Source organism: Simochromis diagramma, unplaced genomic scaffold (assembly GCF_900408965.1).
Source record: "Simochromis diagramma unplaced genomic scaffold, fSimDia1.1 OVJJ01000618.1, whole genome shotgun sequence".
NCBI lineage: Eukaryota > Metazoa > Chordata > Actinopteri > Cichliformes > Cichlidae > Simochromis > Simochromis diagramma.
In genome coordinates this window covers 8,951,895-8,973,055 of record NW_024387423.1, presented here as the reverse complement: position 1 = coordinate 8,973,055, position 21,161 = coordinate 8,951,895, and the positions used below count along the sequence as shown (strand labels likewise).

The following is a 21,161-nucleotide window of genomic DNA, read 5'->3' as shown; positions in this document are numbered from 1 at the left end:
TGTTCAGTGTAGGATTCGGAATTCAGCAGGGAGGCATTCCATAGACTTGCAATTTCTAGACAATTTTGACACAAACACACATGCTATTTCACTTCACACCACATTTTTTTACTGTGCGAAATTGAAAAAATGACACCAGCAAAAACAAAACATATCTCAATATATACAATTTGTTTTATTTAATTTTATTTTGTGGCAATGTCCATCATATTCATCAAAATCTGCAAAGCTTCTAACTTTTTGGTAACGTTCACTCTTTGGGAACAGCATTAGACCGGCTAAACTTAATTTGCCTAAAATAGAAAATAAGAAAAAAGTGCCAAAAAGCCAAACTTTAGAAAAGTTAATGTTCTGCAGAACCAGTAATATGGGACATTGTCTCAAGAAGTAGGACAGGTGGACAAGGAATAAAATAAATTTAAATAAATAATGTAACAGTATATACAGACAAATGGTCGTTGTTTTTCTTTCCTAGCGTTATTTTTCAACGCTACACAGGAGAAAATATTGTGTGAAGTTAAACAGTATGTGTTTCATAATTGTCTAAAATTGCTTGTCTTTCCCGAGTACGTGTACATTTAATATACAATTTTGGGGGATAAGTAGCAAGCAAGTAGCATGGCAACTGTTACAATCAGTTACTCACCAATAGTAGTTAATAGTTCCGTAATTAATCAAGGTGGTCGTCTTGAGGTGACACAAAAGTTTTATAAGCAAATCATGTAGTTAAAATTTAATTGACAAATGTTTTTAGAGAGAAGATAAACAAATACTCTAAAAAATAGTCCTATTCTCCTCTTATCAACCCTAAGTGGCTGTGTCGGGGTTTTTTAGGGGGCAGGGAAAATGTTGCGCTGCCACATTTATTTATAAACGCTTTGCTACAATTGGTCACGTGATCATACCGCTGGCTAATCACGTTGTAGAACTGATGTGACGCACGAGATTCAAAGTTGCCTGCAACGTTTCTGCTCAGACTCTTCTTCTACTTAAGTTTTTGACAAGCTTAAAAAAAAAAGAAAAAAAGAAAACTGTGTCCATGTCGGTGTCCATGTCGGTGTCCAAGTGAAGCGGGGTTTTTACTATTACAATGGAAAACCAAGTTATTGGACCGGGTCCATACAGGGCGACGAAACTGGTGAGTGTTGTGAACTAAAGCACGTTACGTTGGAATGCTTTAACTTAATGTAAATGGAGAGACTAGGTAGTTTTTCGTGTGTGGCTTAACTATTTAAAAGAACTGCGTTCTTACAAATGTAACCGAGTCGTAAGTTGAACTAATAAACAGCTCTCGCGTTATCAGTTAGGTTTATAAGCGTTTACAAGCCTGTTTAGAGTGAGGCTAAATTAAAACTGAGTACACATAGATATAGTGAATTTGCATATTATATGTAGTTACTTATCACAAACACACTCGGCACTCTTTATTTCGTGTAAGAGCTCGATACACAACACAGTTTGCTGTTAATCTCTGTTCGCCTCTGTCAGTGTGCCCCAGGGCAGCTGTGGCTACAATGTAGCTTGCCATCGCCAGTGTGTGAATGTGTGTGTGAATGGATGAATGACTGAATGTAGTGTGAAGCGCTTTGGGGTCCTTAGGGACTAGAAAAGCGCTATACAAATGCAGGCCATTTAATGTCAGCTCTTTTTACGCCCAAAGTCCAAAACAAGTATTTTAAAATATCCACTGTTTTGGGAGCACACAGTTTTAACCCCTCGGTTCTTACTTCTGTTCAAACGCCCACCTCAGTGTGCCTCCCCATTAAAAGCAGGGCACTGAAACAGAAGCAGATAAATGAAGTTGAGCTGTCATTAATTTCATGTACACCTGTTATTTTCTTTGACATATCTGAGTCAGAAAAGACCACTAAAGTGCGATAAAAATCAAAGTTTTCCAGGGTTGCAGAGAAAAACCTTTTTGAGTTTGAACACAGTGGAAGGCTTTTACTAGTCTTGGCCTGTTTACTCAATGACATCCAGGCTGCTGGCTCTTTGGTTTAACGCTTGTAAATCAGATTTCTGCCATGGGGTATTTGGATCATTTTTTTTAATTGAAATTCATTCTCATTTATCGACAGGTCACAAATACACAATGGAATCGCATAGTTTTTGTTTTTTGTTTGTTTATTTTAATTCTTCTGCAAAAAGAATTTCTAGAAACTGTCAGCTAGCTTTCCACCTGCTGCCCCAGCCATTCTTCCTTCACCAGTTTCTTTTTTGATGTCTCTCTTTCAAACAGTCTGCAGACGAGCTTATTGGCTTTCGTTTTTTTAAGATTTTCTGTCTTTTCCTTTACTTTAAACCTTTTTCATGATTGAGACCAGCCAGGGCAAAGGTTTCTATTTGCAGGGATTCTTCCAGGTATTAAAGACCTTGTGTCACCTAATTCTCTCTCCCTCCCTCTTTCTTGTTCTCTCTCTGCTTTTATCTAAGCTCAAAGCCTTTTATTTTTCTCCCACACATCTACACAGTGTAACACAATGATGGTAATGCATCCCAAAACACGATGATGAGATAGTGTTTTATTTATTTTTGATAAGTAAATCTTTTTTTTCCCCCTAACAGGAGGATAATGGAGTTGTTAGAGTAGTTTCAGAGCAGGGCCTATAAACATGGAAATGGACTGTAAAAAGTTAACCATATCAGTGTCTGTTCTTCATTTGCTATTTAAATACATGCCTGTGTATGGCTGATAATGCCATCTTAAAGTAACTAATGGGCATCATGCATGCAGATTTTCTGCTGTGGCAACATCGTATAAAAGCATAACTAAAAACAGTATTGAAGTGTCCCTGAGCACTTGAACTTGGTGAATGCATAAAATGCTGTTATCACATTAATGTATTCCATGAATGATGTTACCCTGTGTTTTAGACTAAACTTATTTTTTTCAATTTATCATCAAAAAGACTTGCTGTTACATTTTTGTTGTTAAATATCAGATAATATCACTCTTCAGCGTTTCTCACCACATTCTGTGTTTTGCTGTTATGCAGTGGAATGAAACTATCAGACTTTTTCGCGGTGGCATGCCACTTAGAAGGCATTGGGCACACTTTCGCTGCTATGACTGCAGCTTCACGGGAACCGAGGCTGTGGATTATCTGCATAATCTGCTGAGGGACAATCACAACTTTGGTCCTGAGGTAACCCGCTACCAGACCCTGCAGCTGCTTAGAAAGTTCCTCAAGGCCCACGTGATTGAAGATATCAAAGGCCGCCATGGGACAGAGGACTTTGAGGACAATGGCCATTTGTACAGGTGCTCCTCTGTCATCCTGCATAGCTCCTTTGTTTTTGGTTTGTTTCTTTATTTTATATTAGAAGACATCACTGATGCATTTCCACAATACAGTTCATCTCTGTTTAGCAAGTGCATCTCTTTACCTCTTTAACTGAGCCCAGTACTATTGACTGTCTCTCCAGGTTCCCAACACTGTCTCCACTCAAGTCTTTTCCAGCAAGGCCTGTAATAAAAGACTGCAGTGACTTGCCCAGACTCATCCGCTGGGATGACTATGAGGAGCTGCCTCAACAGGAGAACTTTGTACCCGTGAAGTCTGCTGTCCTGGTGAGAAAGAAATGTTCTAGCCCAACTGTGCTTTCATTAGCTCCTTTTATACATCCTGTTTCTCTTCAGCTTCAAGACACCTCCTGTATGTTACATCAGTGCTATAGATATTTATATATACAGCACTGGTGTAACATACAGAAGCTGTCTTGAAGCTGGCATCACGAACAAACAAAAATGTTAAATAAATATCAGTAAACAGGTACAATAATTATTCCCTGTGTCATTTCTAATTATTGCACGTAACTTACTTTATGAACATCTATGGTTGGATTCAGTTTTCATTAACAGACCTCTGACATGAAGTTAAACTTAAGTTAGTAAGTATAGCTTTTGTTTGATTGTAGCACAGTTTCATGGGTTCCTTTCACAGTGCTTACTCAATTTAACTTTGAAAGTAACTTTTTCATTTTCCTTTTTAATCAGACTTCAGATTTGTGGAATAAAAGGCACAGCGTTGCTATTGGAGATGTGCATGAATGCAAGCTTATACGCAGGAAGGAGATAACATCAAAACAAGTGGATCACATCTGGAAGTCAATGACAGTGGCACAGTATGTTACTATTGTACATTACCTGTTCATCACTTCCATTGTTTGTGCTGTATGGAGGTTTAATTCTAATCCTGTTTTAGTTTGCAGAGAGTGCTGGGTCTGAAGACACTGGATGGCGTTTTGAACCCAGCGCATGTCAATGGCAAGCACATTGTTCACAATGTGTTCAGTGTCAATAAAGCAGGCATAGTTGTATTGGAGAACAAAGCTGGTATGCTGCATTGGTTCCCAGAACTATTGCTTTTTTTGTTGTTGAAACTTGCTGTATGATTATAATTCACCTATTCTGTTTGCATTTCTAGAGGACATGCCCTACTGGGTGGTAACTGCAATGAAATGCCTTGCTAACTGTAAGTATACATTTTCTGTTGACCTTAAATAATTCTTGTTTTAAAAAAAAAAAAAAAGAGCAAGAGAGAGGGAACGAAAGGAAAAAGCAGCTTTACCTTGGGACTGGTTCATTGTGTGTGACTGCCATAAGTAAGATTGAAGAAGAATCATTCTGTACAATTGATTTCACTTTCATTTTATTTTATATTGTTAATGAGTTTCTGACAGGTGATATTTCTCTCTGGGCTTTTAGTGCCATAAGCACTTGTAATTTTTAGGGGTGTTTTTACAAAGCCTGTGTGTGTATTTAACTTTCCTCCACTGTTCCTTGTAAAAAGCCATAAATCTGTCTTTGTTTTCTTTCTCAGGGCCTAATGGCAATGAAAGCAAACAGCCAGTGTACCCAGGTTTCGAGAGGGATGTTCTAAGAACAGTAGCAGACTACTACCAGAGACTTAAAGAACCCCTGCTGACTTTTCATCTGTATGAAGTATTTGTCAACATTCTCAGTGAGTGCCTCACAACGTGGATTCACTACAGTGCTTTTGCACTGCTGTTTTCTGGTGTTTGTTTTGCTAACCTCTAAGTTTACCCTTCCAGTGCTGGACTTGTCTTTTATTATATCACTGCAGGTTTGCTGCCAGTGCAGGAGGCAGCCAGTGAGGCTCTTCAAGTAAGCTGCCTCCTTCTGCCGCCACCCAACCGAAGACGCCTCCAGCTTTTATTGCGTCTCATGGCCCGAGTCTGTCAGAATCCCCAGCTTCCTCCACTTAATGACACGATTGCTACCCGCACACTGGTACATAATCCTACAATTTATTTATTTCACTTTGTACCATTTCGGCAGGTTAACTAAGTCCATTGTTTTAGTAAAAGCTCTTAAATCAGTATTCATATATTATAGGAGGACAAATGAGCCTGTTACATAATGGAAATTTAATAGTCCAGCAGATAATTCTATTTTCATAAAGGTTATAACCATATATGTCAACCATAGATTCGTTGATACATGTACCTCAACTTCCAACTGCTAATATAAATCAAGCAAATGGAGGTATATTCTTTTTCATGCACGCACTGAGCCCCTAACTGTACTAGTATATCACTGACAGAGGTACATGAAAGAATGAAAATAGCTTACTCCATCAGATCAGGACATTAAATGTTCCTTAATGTGCTAGCTCCCTGCTATAAAGTCCATGTAACTGATTTTGCTAGTTCATGTGTAAAAACACTTTTATTTCAACACACTCTTTTATAGATATTTCTATATAATATTGCACAGAGTGCCAGCTCATGTTGTAATAAAACAGATACAACTGTGATAATTCATATAACTGTAAAACTGTTATATGAGCGTGAACATTGTAACAACATTTTAATAACTCACACTGATGCATATTTTTGAGTTACTTGGGTAAGTCTGAGGTATTCATTTTTACGCTGCACACTTTCTTTTCAGAATGCACTTTGTTACAATTTGCTTACTGGCTTTTGTCCATCGCCTGCAGTTGCCTCTACCATTCCTTCTTGTCAAATGAGTCTGGTACATTTGGTATATTGCCTAGTATAGTTGAAGAAAAAAATCATGCTTTCAGAATTTTGAAATGATTAAAACATGTTTGGTTGGAATTCTGGAATTGACTATTTGACAGCTTTGATCTTGAAATGTGTAAAAGTAGAAAGAAACCTATATTTTTGTCAGGCTGTGATGAATTATGGTAAGGAGAATACCTTCTCCCATAGCTTCCTGTGTGGTACCAGGAAAAGGGATGAAGAGAGTGAAGCTCTTTAGAAACACAGTTTGTGCAGAATCATTGTTACCTGAAAAGAGTAAAGAGTAAATGGACTATAGTGCAATATTGTCAGGGATTTGGACAGTCCTTTATTCTTAATAACGAAAGGGAATAAAAGAAGTTAAAAAGACTCAAAATTGCATATGTGGTAGATATACAACACTTTTTTTGTGATAGGCCTATAAACATGGAAATGGACTGTAGAAAGTCTGGCTGCTTAATAGCTGCTTTTCAGTGAGAGTGGGGGAGTTCTGGGGGGTTTCAGGGAGGTTGATGTGGGTGTATTATTTCCACAAGTTCAGTGTTTTTCAGTGCAGTCATTATAATGATTATTTTTGTCTTACTTTGCAACAACCCCAGGCACATTAGACCTCTCACATATAAAGATTTTATAGATTTAAGATTTTATAAAACATTCTTCATAGCAACATGCTGCAAGTGAAGACAGTTAAAAACTTAATGAAAAAGTGTATTATATCGTGTATTTATAACTCCATATAGCAGTGTATCACTTTATTAAGTCTTCATCTTAGCAAGATAATGAACCCAAAAAATCTGTGTCTTTAACACTGCCTGCATGCAAAATTCACACAATATAACTTTCACAAAGATGTTTATTACTTTGGATTTATGATGGGTGCTTAACATATTTTATAAATCTTCAATATTGCTGTAGCGTAAGCAGCATACTTTCACTGGCAGTGACCCCCTTATCCAACTCTCACTGCGGTGTCTGTCTAGATGGTGCAGATGTTCTCTCAGTGCGTTCTTGGCTCAGCAGACGACATGGACTTGGATGAGTTACTTGCCACCAAATTGGTGACCTTCATGATGGAGCATCACAACACCATCTTCCAGGTGCCTGCCAAGCTGCGTTGCCAAGTTGAAGAGCATCTGTCCCACCTCAAAAGAGCACAGGTTGGTACACATTCAGTCACAATGAAATTGAAATTAAGTTTAGTGTTATATTAACCAGAGCCCAACCGATTTAATTTGAAGATTTAAACAGAAGGGAACAAAGGCAACACAAGAAATTAGTGATTTATTTTCCATCTTGATGGGGTTTACAGCTTATACTAGTGATTAGAATGGCCACAGCTGTTTTTTATCAAGCACTGTGTGAGGGAAATTGAAAAGCAGTTTCATGCTGATCATTGAACAAAGAGAGGAGCCACTTGTGTGACAGAGACAGACCTTGCGGGACAGTTTTCTGTAAAACTTTGTCCCTGCGCTCTTGATCAGCTTCGTTTGATGATGAGGGGCTTCACTTATAAGTGTGTGGACACAGTTGATTCATATTAGGTGTGTATATGATTAATTTTGGCTCGTACTTTAGTAAATGAAGACGATATTGATGGTACGTGTTCAACATCAGATGAAGGCCCAAATTGATGATTATCTTTTACTCCATCAGTGGGCCTCTGTCCCACAATGTTATAACTATAAACATTTTTTAATGTATTGCTGTGTCTTTGTGTCTTCCATCAGATCAAATATGCAGGGGCTGATACAGATTTCAGTGCATCTCCAGCTTTCTACAAGCAGATCAGCAGGGTGGAGTGCGAGGAGCAGAGGGTGATAGGCACTCAGACCCCGCTGCAGCAGTTGCTAGAAGGCCTGATTGCAGACAAAGAACTCCCCGCTAAAGACAAGAGGAAAAGACTAAAACAGGTATGCCTACACACCAAGGATGTCATTAGAGCTAGATTCAACTGGATCTGTCTCATTAGATTTTGAGGGGAAAGCCAAGCTGCTCTCAAACAACAAATTACAAGCATTTATGTAAAAGCCATTTGAATTTTAGGAATGCGTCAGAATCAATTCGCTCCAGAGACCGTGAAAGATGTGATTGCACTCTATTCGTTTTCCTGTAGTACTCTTGTTGCCATAGATGCGGTAAGTACCGGAGAGGATGCTAATGTGAAACAACACTGGCACTGTCAGGTGCAGGAACAGCTCTGTTGGTACTTCTCTGTGTCTGATCATATTTTGCATCCTGGTCAGATGATCAGGGACAAGTTATATACAACTAAAAGCAGCTGATGTCACAGAGCTGTTAGCAAAAAATAAGGTAACACCTCAACTTTAACTTAAGTTCATAAAGATAGGATATGTATTCAGAACTCGTAGTAGGTTTAATCTTTTGATTTTGACACAATTTTTAAATGAAATGATTCTATAGCTTTTGTATAGATGTCAATGCCCTATATATAACCTTTACTGAGGCTAACCGCACACTAATAAAGTAAATAAATAAAGGCTTTGTGCCGCTCATCGAGTCAAACATTACCTTTAGTCTATCACATAATAAATAATGTGTGCCTTTGTTTGCAGATCTAAGTCAGAATATATTTATTTGAGTGGTATGGCTGTGGTACTGAATACTAGTATCATGACATTTCTCTTGAATTTTAATCAAATTAAGGTCTAGAAGGAATGTGAATTTAAAATCCAAAACAATGTCGGTTTTCTTATACGGTGTGTGTATACTGTAAAATAACGATGCATTTCCCATCATTGCAGTTTCAGAAGTCCTACCCTGAAGTCTACCATAGTCGATTTCCCACTGAAGAAAGCAAAGCTGCTGTCATACCCGAGAAAACCCCACGACTCAAACCTAATCTTATGTTCTTCAGCATCAAGAAACCCTTCCAGCCTTTTCAAAGAAGCTGGAGTTTCAGGGCATGATCTGCTACCACTAAAACATTTACACATCTTAACCTCAGAGTTGCAAAATGAGGAGTGAGGCTATAATGGTGTTCTCACCACAATTACAGCGCTCTTCATTAACCACTACAATTTTTACTAAAAAACAAAAATTAGTCCTTGCAGCCGATGGTAAACAAGGATGATGAATTACAGAGCCTGTTCACTCAAGTTATAGAAGGATTATAAGAGATTTTGCTCTTAATAGGTCATTTTCTAAACGGCAGCAAATGCTTCATGCAGCAAATGCAGGGGGTGAACTTACCACGCTTCTGTTTTAATAAGAAACTTGAACTAAACTATGACCCACTTACACCTAAAGAGTTATTAATCGTGTATTGTTTTTTTCTTAGATTTCATTAACTGGTACTTTGTATGGTTACAAAGATCCAAAACAGCAGAAAATGCAAGTAGCAACAGTAGTAAAATGCACTACAAAAGTATTAACCGGTTATCAGATGTTAACATTTGGTAAATCTTATAGATGAAATTCAAGTGGTCTTGAAAGATTGGTAGACAATTATATTGTATCAAAATATTCTTGGTGCTCCGAATATTCAGATGTAATTAATGATGCTGACTCAACAATGCACTGCTGCGTTTCGTTTTTTAATAATAATTTCTTAGAATAATCATCATAAATTTGAATTTAGGCAGCTTAATCTTTTTTTACTTTGATCAGGTAGACCTTTACTTAATGATGAACATATCAAGAGTTTGCATAGAAAGGGAACATATCCTCACTGGTCACTTTTATTAGGTACGCTTGTTCAGCTGCTTGTTAATGCGGGTATGATTGAGATAGTATTCTCACGGCCAGCTGAGTGCGTTTAGGCATCTTTGAATGTGCCATGGTTATCATCACCAGACGGGCTAGTCTTAGTATTTCAGAAACTGATCTACTGGGATTTTCCCACACAGCCATCTCGTGAGTTACAATAGAGTGGTTCAAAAAGGAGAACATCTCTAGTCACTCATGTGAACTAAGAACAGGAAACCAAAAAATACAATTCACATGGCCTAACCAACTTGAACAATTGAAGACTGGAAACCCTCCGTCTGGTCTGTTGAGTCTTGAATTCTGCTGTGCATTTTGACATGAATGTCATGAAAGTGCTGAGTCATCCTGCCTAGCTGGTTTATTGATGTGGGGCATATTTTCTTGGCACACTTTGGGCCTCTTGTTGCTGTATTGAGTATTGTTGCTGACAATGTCAAACCCTTTATGACCCCAGTGTATCCATCTTCTAATGGCTGCTGCTAGGACTATAATGCAACATGGCACAAGTCTCAAACTTGTTTGTTAAACATGATAGTGAGTTCACTGTACTGGTGGAAAGGGAGATTGGCATCATAGATATACAGCCAACAAACCTGCAGCACCTGTGTGATGCTGTTATGTCAATATGAACCAAAATCGTTTAGGAATGTTTCAAACATCTTGTTCACTCTGCCACCAAAAATTAAGGCAGAGGAAACCTGGTACTAACAAGGTGTACCTAATAAAGTGGTCAGTTAGTGTATGTGGCATTTTTACAGAAATGTGATGCTCTGGTTATAAATTTCATTTGTAACAACATAAATGTTGACATATTTGGGGAAAACTACACAGTCCAGATGAAAATCATAGACTTGCAGTATATACACTTGTAGTAGTGTATGTATTTAATTGATGCGTCCCTTTCTCTGTAAACCCTCTGTACTGGAGTCCAACACTGCGCTGTAGAGAATTCATTTCATATCTTAGCTTGTTGGTTTTATTCTGTATATAAGAACTGTTTTGTTGATTGGTACATATTTCAGTGCTTCAAATGCTGTTCTTTCACGTTTAAATGCTTATTTGTGTTTTTTGTATGTCTTCTATTCAGTCAGGTTGTTTTTTTTTTGTTTTGTTTGTTTTTTAATCTTAGACTTAAAAAGTGTTTTATTTTTATAGTGATTCTGTCAATGACTGGGTTTTTATAATATCCCTAAACCAATGCTGGAATAACTGTTACACTCAAATTGCTGCTCTGTTGTGGAATTAAATTAATTTTTTTTTTATTTAATTTTTTTTTAAATTTTGTATTAAAAAAAAATTGGCATACATAACTGTTTCTTTTATTGCTGTTTTTCTTTTGAATGTTTTGGCTTTTTATGAGTTTGTTTCTACAGCATAAATATTTATATATCTCTATATAGATATACAAATCATTTGCATTTTTAATGCTAAAATATAATTATTGTTTTACAAAAACACTTAAAAATATTAAAAAGCACATTATTTTTGATTATGATTTCATAATCACAGTTATTGCATTCGTGAACAGAAAAAATGTTTAGTGGCTGAATGTTCAGATGATCTGTTCTTTGAAGCAAGATTGTCTCTGGAAGGGTGGCTGAAGCCATTCTTCAGGAGGGGAAACACAGAAAAGGCTGAGGTATGCCAAATTACTCAAGAACTGGACTGAAAATCAGTTGTGACAAGTCTACTACAGTGAGTTTCTATAGCCATCTGTAAAACACAGTGGAGGCTTTGTAAAGGAATAAAAAGCAGCCAACATCCAAAGAGAGGTAAATGTCCTTCAAGAAGCCTGGAGAACTATTCCTAAGGACTACTTGTTTTGCACAGGGACATAAATATCACTATAACTAAGCCGCAGGTTTGCATCAGAACTAAAAAGTACATACTTGAAGAACACCACCTGCCAAAAAAGAGATAAAGTGCAAGAGCATAATTAGCAAATGTAGAGCAAAATCATTTGTTATAATTCCACATTTGGGAATGTTTTTATTCTTACCGTTACGTCCCCATTCATAGCATTCTTAAGATAGATCTTCATATTTAAATAGTGAAAGAGTACTGAGTTCTCTGTTTGCTCAGATGCAGGTGTGCCAGGCTATTGAAATTCTTGTGAAGATTTATCTGACATGTGCATAAAGAAACAGCGAAAGAATAAGGAGTGTGATGCGGTCTGCTTGACCTTCAGTTGTTGACGCTTCTCCGTCATCTTTTACCTTGCTGTAAGTGCATACAAAAAGCTCTTAGCTGATAGTGATAATAATAGAGATTATATGAAACTACAGAGTGCTTGGATAGCAGTGAGATGTTAAGCAGGGGCTGGTAGTCGTGACAGCATAAGAGTTCTCAGAAGTTGACACCTGCCTGATCTCACAAGCAAATAATCCCAGACTGCAAAGTCTTTGCCCTGAACTCAAGGTGAAAGAACACTTTTACCTCGGTCGCCAACTTAACTCATCATTACTGATCATTCACAATAATGAAGCCGTCAAGTTAATGTTTTGGGGGCGACAGCAAACATAAAGCCAAGTTGTGTCAGATTCCTACAAACAAATAAAAGGCCAAAATGGATAAAAAGTTTGTGATTTTGTATTAATTACAAGTCGCAAAAACAATTTTATCTTTCCTGTCTTCATTGAGCAACTAAGTCATCACTCAGTGCAAGCTGGAAAAAAAATTAAGTGGACTCTTTAGTATTTAGTAACTGGTAGACTCTTGGGCACAGCGTGCTCACAAGTGCAGTGCTAACATGCTGATATTTAAAAGGCTGTTAACCTTCTTACTCCCACACTGTACAGCTGAGGCTGATGCAAACAGTTCATTTCGCAGATGTTTTGTCACAAACCGTTTTTTTTTTTTTTTTTTAATGGATTACTGAAAATGTAGACCTGAAAAGTCTTTGAATTCAGATGTTTTCACTCCCACTGCCACAGCACCTAGCCACACCTGCCTTTAAAAACATTTGTGAAAGAATGGTTTGGATGTCACTGTTTCAGCAAGTTAGTTTGGGAAAATTCTTCCCTTCCCTTGTAGATATTTCATTTTTAATGTAAAATGGAAGCACCTAGAAACTACAGCATCTCAGACACTAAGTAACAGACCATGTGAATTTAGAGAGCGGCGTCTCCAAGTGCTGATGTGCACAGTGGACAGAAACTGCCAACATCCTGCTGACTCAGTAACTACAAAGCTCCTCTGTCATTAACATGAAAATTGTGTACCAGGAGCTTCATGGCAGGACTTTCCACAGTCAGGGAGCTCCTGTAGGTGTGCTGTAGCTGGCCTGGTGCCTTTAGCCTTACAGTATATTTTGATCAGCAAAGTCAGTGGGCTTTGTCCTGTGTGGGTCACTAATATCTGCACAAAATTTGGGCTGGAATATTAAGCAGCTGATATTCACAGTTTTTTACTAAGTAAAAATGTTGGCATGATTGTACAGTGTAGTGATACATTGTATCAGAAACAGAAAGATCTGCTTCAGGAGGGGAACGGGGACCTCCATATGGCAGCGTGGAGGTCAGGCTGACATATCTTAACAAGCTTTGAGCTTTACAACATCTGTTCAGACCTACCACTTTATCAGAATTGCAGTTTCTGATTCCCTCAGAATGAGACCAGGTCCACATCTAGTCAGAAAACATCTGCCCTTCGAATACTGAAGGCAGATTTCAAGCACATTTGTAGTCACAGGCATTTATTCTAATCTTCTGCAAAGCAGCCATCGATAAGTTGCTTTTCCTTCGCTACAGTGTAAGCATACCTCTGGCTTTACACTTGGCACCATTGCACTGATAGACTTTCTTTTTTTTTCTTTTTTTTTAAGCGCAACACCTATAATTTAGCTTTCACTTAATGATTGCAGATCACAGTTTAGGAAGCATTAGTAGCAAAGTAATGACTATGGGGAAGTCATCATCTCTTATTAATTATGTAATACTGAGAGGAAAAAAAGTATATTACATAACTTTATTGAATGGTGCTGCAGAGAAGTCTGTGGTCATTATTATGCTTCAGGTATTATCAGCACCTTATTATTCCAGCCTGTTTGCCCGCAGATACAGTATGTGTTCCATTCAGGGTGATTTGTAATAGCTGATGTCTCAGCAGAGGAGTGAAGGAGAGGGAATTAACTCCATCATCAGGGATCTCTTCAGCCTTTGTGGCAATGAGCACAAAGCCTGCCCGAAATACACAATGGCCAATTTGCTTTGATGGATCAAGAGTGTATAGATGGCATTCGAAGATGCCATGTGTTCAGCTCAGAGACCCTCAACATATATGATTTTCAAGTGTTACAAGCAGGCTCTCTATTGTAAATTGTCTAAAACATACTTGAAAGATGACCTTGAACAAAGTGGAAACAATCACTTTTCAGTTTACTGGCATCTATTATAAAAATCGAATTGGCTGAAATGGGCAACTTGTCAAAAATAAAAATGCTATTGTTTCCCTAATCAAGCTGAAATCATCGCCATTGTTTTCAGTGCCTTCAGTTCTGAGCGGTTCATTCCCCCGTAACCTTGAAGGTTTTCTCTCGTTTACTCTCAATTCTGTCAGGAGCGGAAATAAAGCTTCGCAGTTACTTTTCACTTTCTTCTTCTTCACTTCTGAAGCTGTATGGGTCACATGCGCCTTCATAGCATTTTTCTGGTGTTACGTGTCAGTGACTCAGCCCATGCACTCCATTTGGGAAAGCCCATGCTGTTTCCCTAATGCGTTTCTGGGAACAGACATGTAGCTGTTGTAATTGTTTTTTCACTCCATTTTTGAAGTACAGGTGTATTATGCGATCACAGCGACCTGAAAGCACGCCGGCACAGGAGGAAAGGTGATCCCGCTCGATGTGTGATATTCTACTACTGTCAAGAGCAAAATATGCAGAAAAGTAGATATTGGATGCCACTGCTGATACTCATTTGGATGACCTTAGATGCATTGTGTTTTCAGTTGAATTAAGCTATTATCCTAAACTAAGGAAACCACTTACCTTAATTCATTCTGGTTTACACAAGCTGCACACTGTTCAAGTTTCAACTGCTCATGCATCACTCATAATTACAAGAGCACAAATATTCACAGTGTGATATCCACCCAATCTGCAAAAAGTCATCATAGCTCATCTTCCAGCAAACACCGTGATACTGTAACACAAAAAGTGTAGAAAGAGAGAGAGAGAGTTCTCAGCAGATACGATGCAGTCGCTGTCTTTATTAAACACACCCTGCTAGTACGGGGTTGGACTCCTTTTGTCTTCAGATTGAGTACAGTGAACTCATTGTAATGTTCAAGAAACCAGTTTGAGGTGATGTGAGCTCTGTGACATGGTCCATTAACCTGCTGGAAGCTGCCATCAGATTATGGGTACACTGTGGTCATAAAGGAATGGACATGGTCAGCAACAATACTCAGGTTCGCTGTGGTGTTTCAAAGATGCTCAGTTGGTACTAAGGGCATGAAAGTGTGCCAAGAAAATATGGCCCACACCATTACACACTACCAGCAGAAACCTGAACTACTTTTACTAGGCTGGATGGATCCATGCTTTCATGTTGTTCACACCAACATGACCCTATCACCCGAATGTTGCAGCAAAAATTAACATTCATCTGACCAGGCAACATTTTTCCTCTTCATAGCTGACAAGTGCGGAACTCAGTGTGGTCTTCTGCCACTGTTCAAAGGTGCTCTTCTGCATACCTTGGTCGTAATGACAACCTGGATTGAAGCAGCCCATCAGCACATCATCTTGACCACGTCTATAAGACTAAATATGTTGACTTGCTGCAATGTGACTGATTAGGTATTTGTGTTAAAGAGCAGCTAAACAGGTGTGCCTACTGAAGTAGCCAGATGTGGTGCACACCCTGGACAGATCACGAGTCTGCCCCACACATTCACATCTATGGGCATTGACGTAGTCCCACATATGATTGTTGGGTTTTTCTCTGTATCTATGAAGCGCCTTGAGGCGACTTTTGTTGTGATTTGGCGCTATATAAATTAAATTGAAATTGAAATCGAAATTGAATTGAGTGCTTTTGGACAGCTTTGGAGGAAGCCAGAGTAACCAGAGAGAGCATGCAAACTCCACACAGAATGGTCCCGGCAAGACGGTGAACTTGAACCCAGGCAACAATGCTAGTCACCATGCCGCTGGGCTGACCTATTTCTAGTGCTTATACAATACAAAAAAAATTGATTAAATGCAGCTCATATTCACTATGAAATTGTGAAACAGAGCAATCCACACCTTCTTCGTTGGCTGACTTTTTCATATCCTCTTTGCAGTCCACACAGCTGCTCAGGGAAGTCAAATTTCTCTCTCCATCAGTGTCAGTTAGATAAAACCCAATTCAAAGGAAATGAGGCTGCACTGTCTGTGCTCGGATGGAGTGAACAGCATCTTTGAGCGACTGACTGAGTGATGTGTTTTTCTACCAAATGAAGTGAGGGTGTCTTTTTTGTTTCTTTTCCCCTTTTGTGGTGTGGAGCAACATGTGGCTTTGATGCTGGTTTTGATTTGGATCCAAATGTAAAATTAGCAATAATAGCTTACCTTCAAGAAAGGGAACCTCATTAATCCCAAGCTGCACACGCAATTTTACCCCAACTCTTTTGCATCAGAGGCAGAGATGCTTTTATGGCAGGAATACGATCGCTTTGACGTCAACAAGAGTTTGTAGTTCTTCTGTTGCTGCAGCTGCCTGAATAGACGCCATTCAAGCAGGCAAACATGAATGGCAAAGATGATTTATAAATGGCGCTGATGTCTGTTGCATTCATGCGCATGTATTAACGATATTGGACGATAAGCATACATGTAAACTCAGGGGCCGGCAGCAGCGGCTACTTCCGTTAAGGTGCACATCTCTGTGCAGGTGAGTCCATAAACAGACAATGAAAGAATGAGTCAAAGGAAGAGCAAGAGGAGTCATTCACCATACTACACCCTGTGACTCAGGACAGCCTTACACCGAGACAAGACACCCACATCATCGTCAGACAGACATTCAAACCACGAGTAAAAATGTGTTGCTGTGTGAGAATAAATTAGTAAGCAAGTTATTTTCTCCATGACAGCATATTTAATCAGGAGTAGCAGTTACTCTGACGATTTGTGCTTTGCATTAAACATTTCAGAGTTTGTCTAGTGCCAACAAAACAGCACACAACAAAGTGATTTTGTCATCTCGGTGTTTAAATCACGCAGAGAAAAGAAAGCTTTTCTCATGAATGTTTGAGCTGAGATTTACATAAAAGGACATGAATTTATTAGTTTATTAGTGTGTGTGTGTGTGTGTGTGTGTGTGTGTGTGTGTGTGTGTGTGTGTGTGTGTGTGTGTGTGTGTGTGTGTGGCTCTGCCTCTTTTTGCCTCTGTTACATTATCTTCTTTTACCTTGACATTATAGCTGAAAGTTCACCTCTATGGAATAAAATGTTCATTAGCCTCTAGAGAAGATCTTTGTAAGGCTTTTCTTAAAAGATTTTAAAATTAAGACAGCAAAGGGGGAGATATTACATTTTGCTTTTTCTTGGCACCCGAGTTAATTGTAAAGTAACTCAAGAGCTCAGAGCTTTCATCAGAGATTTGGGAGTGCTACTGGTGACTAATGAAAACGACCAGTTTGCCAATGACACCATATTAAACTGTATTGGTTCTTCTCTCACTGCTCTTAACTCCAGCCTCCATCCAGCCTCCATCCAAATGTCATGTTTTTCACCGAAACATGGCTGAACAACAGCTGCCCGGACAATGCTATCGAGTTAGCAGGACGCCACACACACCGAGCCGACAGGCTAGCAGATGACTCCGGCAAGACCAGAGGTGGAGGTTTGTGCATTTATATTAACAATGCTTGGTGCATGAACTCCACTACTACTGAGAGTCACTGCTCACCTAATGCGGAGTTTTTAATGGTCAAATGCAGACCTTATTATCTCCCCAGAGAACTCACCTCTATCATACTCACTGCCGTGTATATCCCCCCCGACGCTAATGCTAGGTTGGCCATGAAAGAACTTTCTGCAGCCATTAACAAACACCAGAATAAACACCCCGAGGCTGCTTTTATTGTTGCTGGCGACTTCAACCACACCAACTTAAAGACAGTCCTCCCCAGATTCCACCAACATGTCTCCTGCCACACCAGAGGAGACAAAACTTTAGACCATGTGTATTCCAACCTGGCTGGAGCCTACAAAGCCACACCCCTCCCCCACATTGGACAATCGGACCATCTCTCCCTGTTCCTCACACCTCGGTATTCACCACTCATCCAACGTGTGAAACCTGCTGTGAGGACAATTAAAGTGTGGCCAGAGGGGACAGACGCAGTGCTCCAGGACAGATTTAAAAACACAGACTGGAATATGTTCACCCACACAGACCTGGACCAGTACGCCTCATCTGTACTGGATTACATCTCCAAAACCACAGACAGTGTCACCACCCAGAAACGGATCACCATGTACCCCAACCAGAAGCCTTGGATGAACCGGGATGTTCGTCTCCTCCTGAAGGCCCGCAACACCGCCTTTAGGTCAGGAGATGCACACGCCTACAGTACAGCCAGGGCTAATCTAAAGAAGGGCATCAAAAAAGCCAAACACCATTACAAAAAGAAGGTAGAAGAACACTTCTCCAACTCCAACCCCCGACGCATGTGGCAAGGACTCCAGACCATTACAGACTACAGGACCACCAAACCCTCCCCCGCATCCTCTGATGTCTCCTTCCTCAACGAGCTCAACAACTTTTATGCTCGTTTTGAGCGAGGGAACCCCACAACCACAACCAAAGCAGACATGACGCCAGACCACCAACCTCTGACTCTCTCCCCCACCGATGTAGGAGCGGTGCTGAGCAGGATCAATGTCCACAAGGCTGCAGGCCCTGATGGCATCCCCGGGCGTGTTCTCAGAGCGTGTTCTGGGGAGCTTGCAGGAGTGCTCACAGACATATTCAATCTGTCCTTGGCCCACGCTGTGGTACCGGCCTGCTTCAAATCCACCTCCATCGTCCCGATACCCAAAAACTCCAACCCATCTTGCCTCAATGATTACCGCCCAGTAGCACTCACCCCCATCATCACTAAGTGCTTAGAGCGACTGGTCCTAGCACACTTCAAATCCTGTCTCCCCCCCACCCTGGACCCCCACCAATTCGCATACCGCCAGAACAGGAGCACAGAGGATGCAGTCTCCATCGCAATGCACTCTGTCCTCTCACACCTGGACAACAACAACACCTACGCCAGAATGCTGTTTATAGACTTCAGTTCAGCATTCAATACAATCCACCCCTCACAACTCATCAGGAAACTGACAGACCTGGGCATCAGTTCCCTCATCTGCAAATGGTTACTGGACTTCCTGACCAACCGCCCCCAACATGTCCGGCTGGATAACCACTGTTCATCTACAATCACAATGAACACCGGTGTACCACAAGGCTGTGTGATGAGCCCTTTCCTCTACTCCCTCTTCACCCACGACTGCAGACCTGCTGATGGTTCCAACACCATCATTAAGTTTGCAGATGACACCACGGTGATTGGCCTCATCAGTGACAACGATGAGGCCGCCTACAGGGAGGAGGTGGATCGTCTGGCTGAGTGGTGCGACACAAACAACCTGCTGCTTAACACCGAGAAGACCAAGGAGCTCATCGTGGACTACAGGAGGAATGCTGACCCACATCCACCCATCCACATTAAGGGGACGGCTGTGGAGCGTGTGAGCAGCTTCAAGTTCCTGGGAGTCCACATCTCCGAGGATCTCACCTGGACGACCAACTGCTCCAAGCTGGTCAAGAAGGCTCACCAGCGCCTCTTCTTCTTGAGGACTCTGAGGAAGAACCACCTGTCCTCAGACATCCTGGTGAACTTCTATCGCTGCACCATCGAGAGCATCCTGACCAACTGTATAACAGTCTGGTACGGGAACTGCTCTGCCTCGGACCGGAAGGCGTTGCAGAGGGTCGTGAAAACTGCCCAGCGCATCGCCGGAGCACCACTTCCTGCCATAAAAGACATCTACAGGAAGCGGTGTCTGAAAAGGGCTGGGAAAATCATCAAAGACCCCAGTCACCCATCACATGGACTCTTCACCCTCCTGCCCTCTGGGAGGCACTACAGGAGCCTCCGGACTAAGACCACCAGGTACCGGAACAGCTTCTTCCCCACAGCTGTCAGACTCCTGAACTCTGCCTCCTGACATCTGACCCACGTTAAACTCATGGACTGAACATACACACACCCACAATGGACAACTGTACCCTCAAACACACAATAATAACATGGACTGAACCACCACTCACAACCACTAGCACTTTATATAGCCTCTGTAGAAACTATCTACACCCTCACTTATCTTAACTGCACTACTGTATAGCTCTGTGTAAATAATCATTCTGTACATTCGATAATCTTTAATCCTACAACTGTTTACAACTTGCATAGTTCCCATTTCTGTATAGCTGTATATCTCAGATTCTGTAAAGTTATTTATTTCATATTCTGTATAGTTTTTCATATTTATATCCTGTTCATATCCTGTACATAGCTTGTACTCACTACAGCCTGTACATACTTATAGTTATAGAATATTCACAACATACTTCATACCGTGTACATTATAACATTCCATAATAGACCCATTTCTGTATTATACTCACATATCTATATTATTGCTAATATATATTGTAATATATCTATATCACTAAAGCACTTCTGGATGGATGCAAACTGCATTTCGTTGCCCTGTACCTGTGCATGTGCAATGACAATAAAGTTGAATTCTATTCTATTCTATTCTATTCAATTCTCCATTTATCCACCAGATGCCCTCAGATTTGCTTCCAGATCCAGTCACCTGGCTTTGTCCCCTCCTTATTAACGCCCATGAAGGCTGATCTTCAGCTTTACCACGCACCTGCTTCCCATTCAGTCATCGTCTCCTCAGTATAAACCAGCCAGATTTGCCAGATTCTTGTCCCTCATGTCCTTGCATCTGCCTTTATTAAATGTCCTATTGAAGTCACTTTGATTCATCCTACTGCTTCTTTGTTTGTTTGTCTGACTTTCAAGTATTTTCTTTCACCTATGAGACTAATATACGCACAGGTTTCAGAGAGTACTAATACATTTCTGCTTAAGATAAAACTTCTCATTTAAGCTGTTGAGAATCTTAGGCAATGACTGGTGTCAATTTGGCAGCCAAGGCAGGAAAACTAGACAGTGGCTCAATGCACTTGAGTTGGAAGTTAGGATTTAAGATATTTAGAAACAGCCAACTACAAAACATGCAAACTCATCTGTGAAAAAGAAGTGGATTGCAGGGGGCACCTAGCAACAATCAGGACTTGCAGTTTACTCAACTATATTTCCACCTCACTGGTGAGGAAGTGTTGTGATTTTGCCGT

At 40.2% G+C, this 21,161-nt stretch overlaps 1 protein-coding gene across 1 annotated transcript; it reads left to right on the top strand.

The window, feature by feature from the left end:
• Positions 1-897: 897 nt before the first annotated feature.
• depdc1b (DEP domain containing 1B) lies at positions 898-11,034 on the top strand. The gene is made up of 11 exons (XM_040013259.1): positions 898-1,138; positions 2,997-3,262; positions 3,427-3,571; positions 3,998-4,125; positions 4,206-4,336; positions 4,428-4,475; positions 4,824-4,964; positions 5,088-5,254; positions 6,993-7,169; positions 7,740-7,922; positions 8,775-11,034. The coding sequence occupies exons 1-11, from the start codon at positions 1,091-1,093 to the stop codon at positions 8,937-8,939; spliced, it is 1,599 nt and encodes a 532-aa protein (XP_039869193.1). The 5' UTR covers positions 898-1,090; the 3' UTR covers positions 8,940-11,034.
• Positions 11,035-21,161: the final 10,127 nt, after the last annotated feature.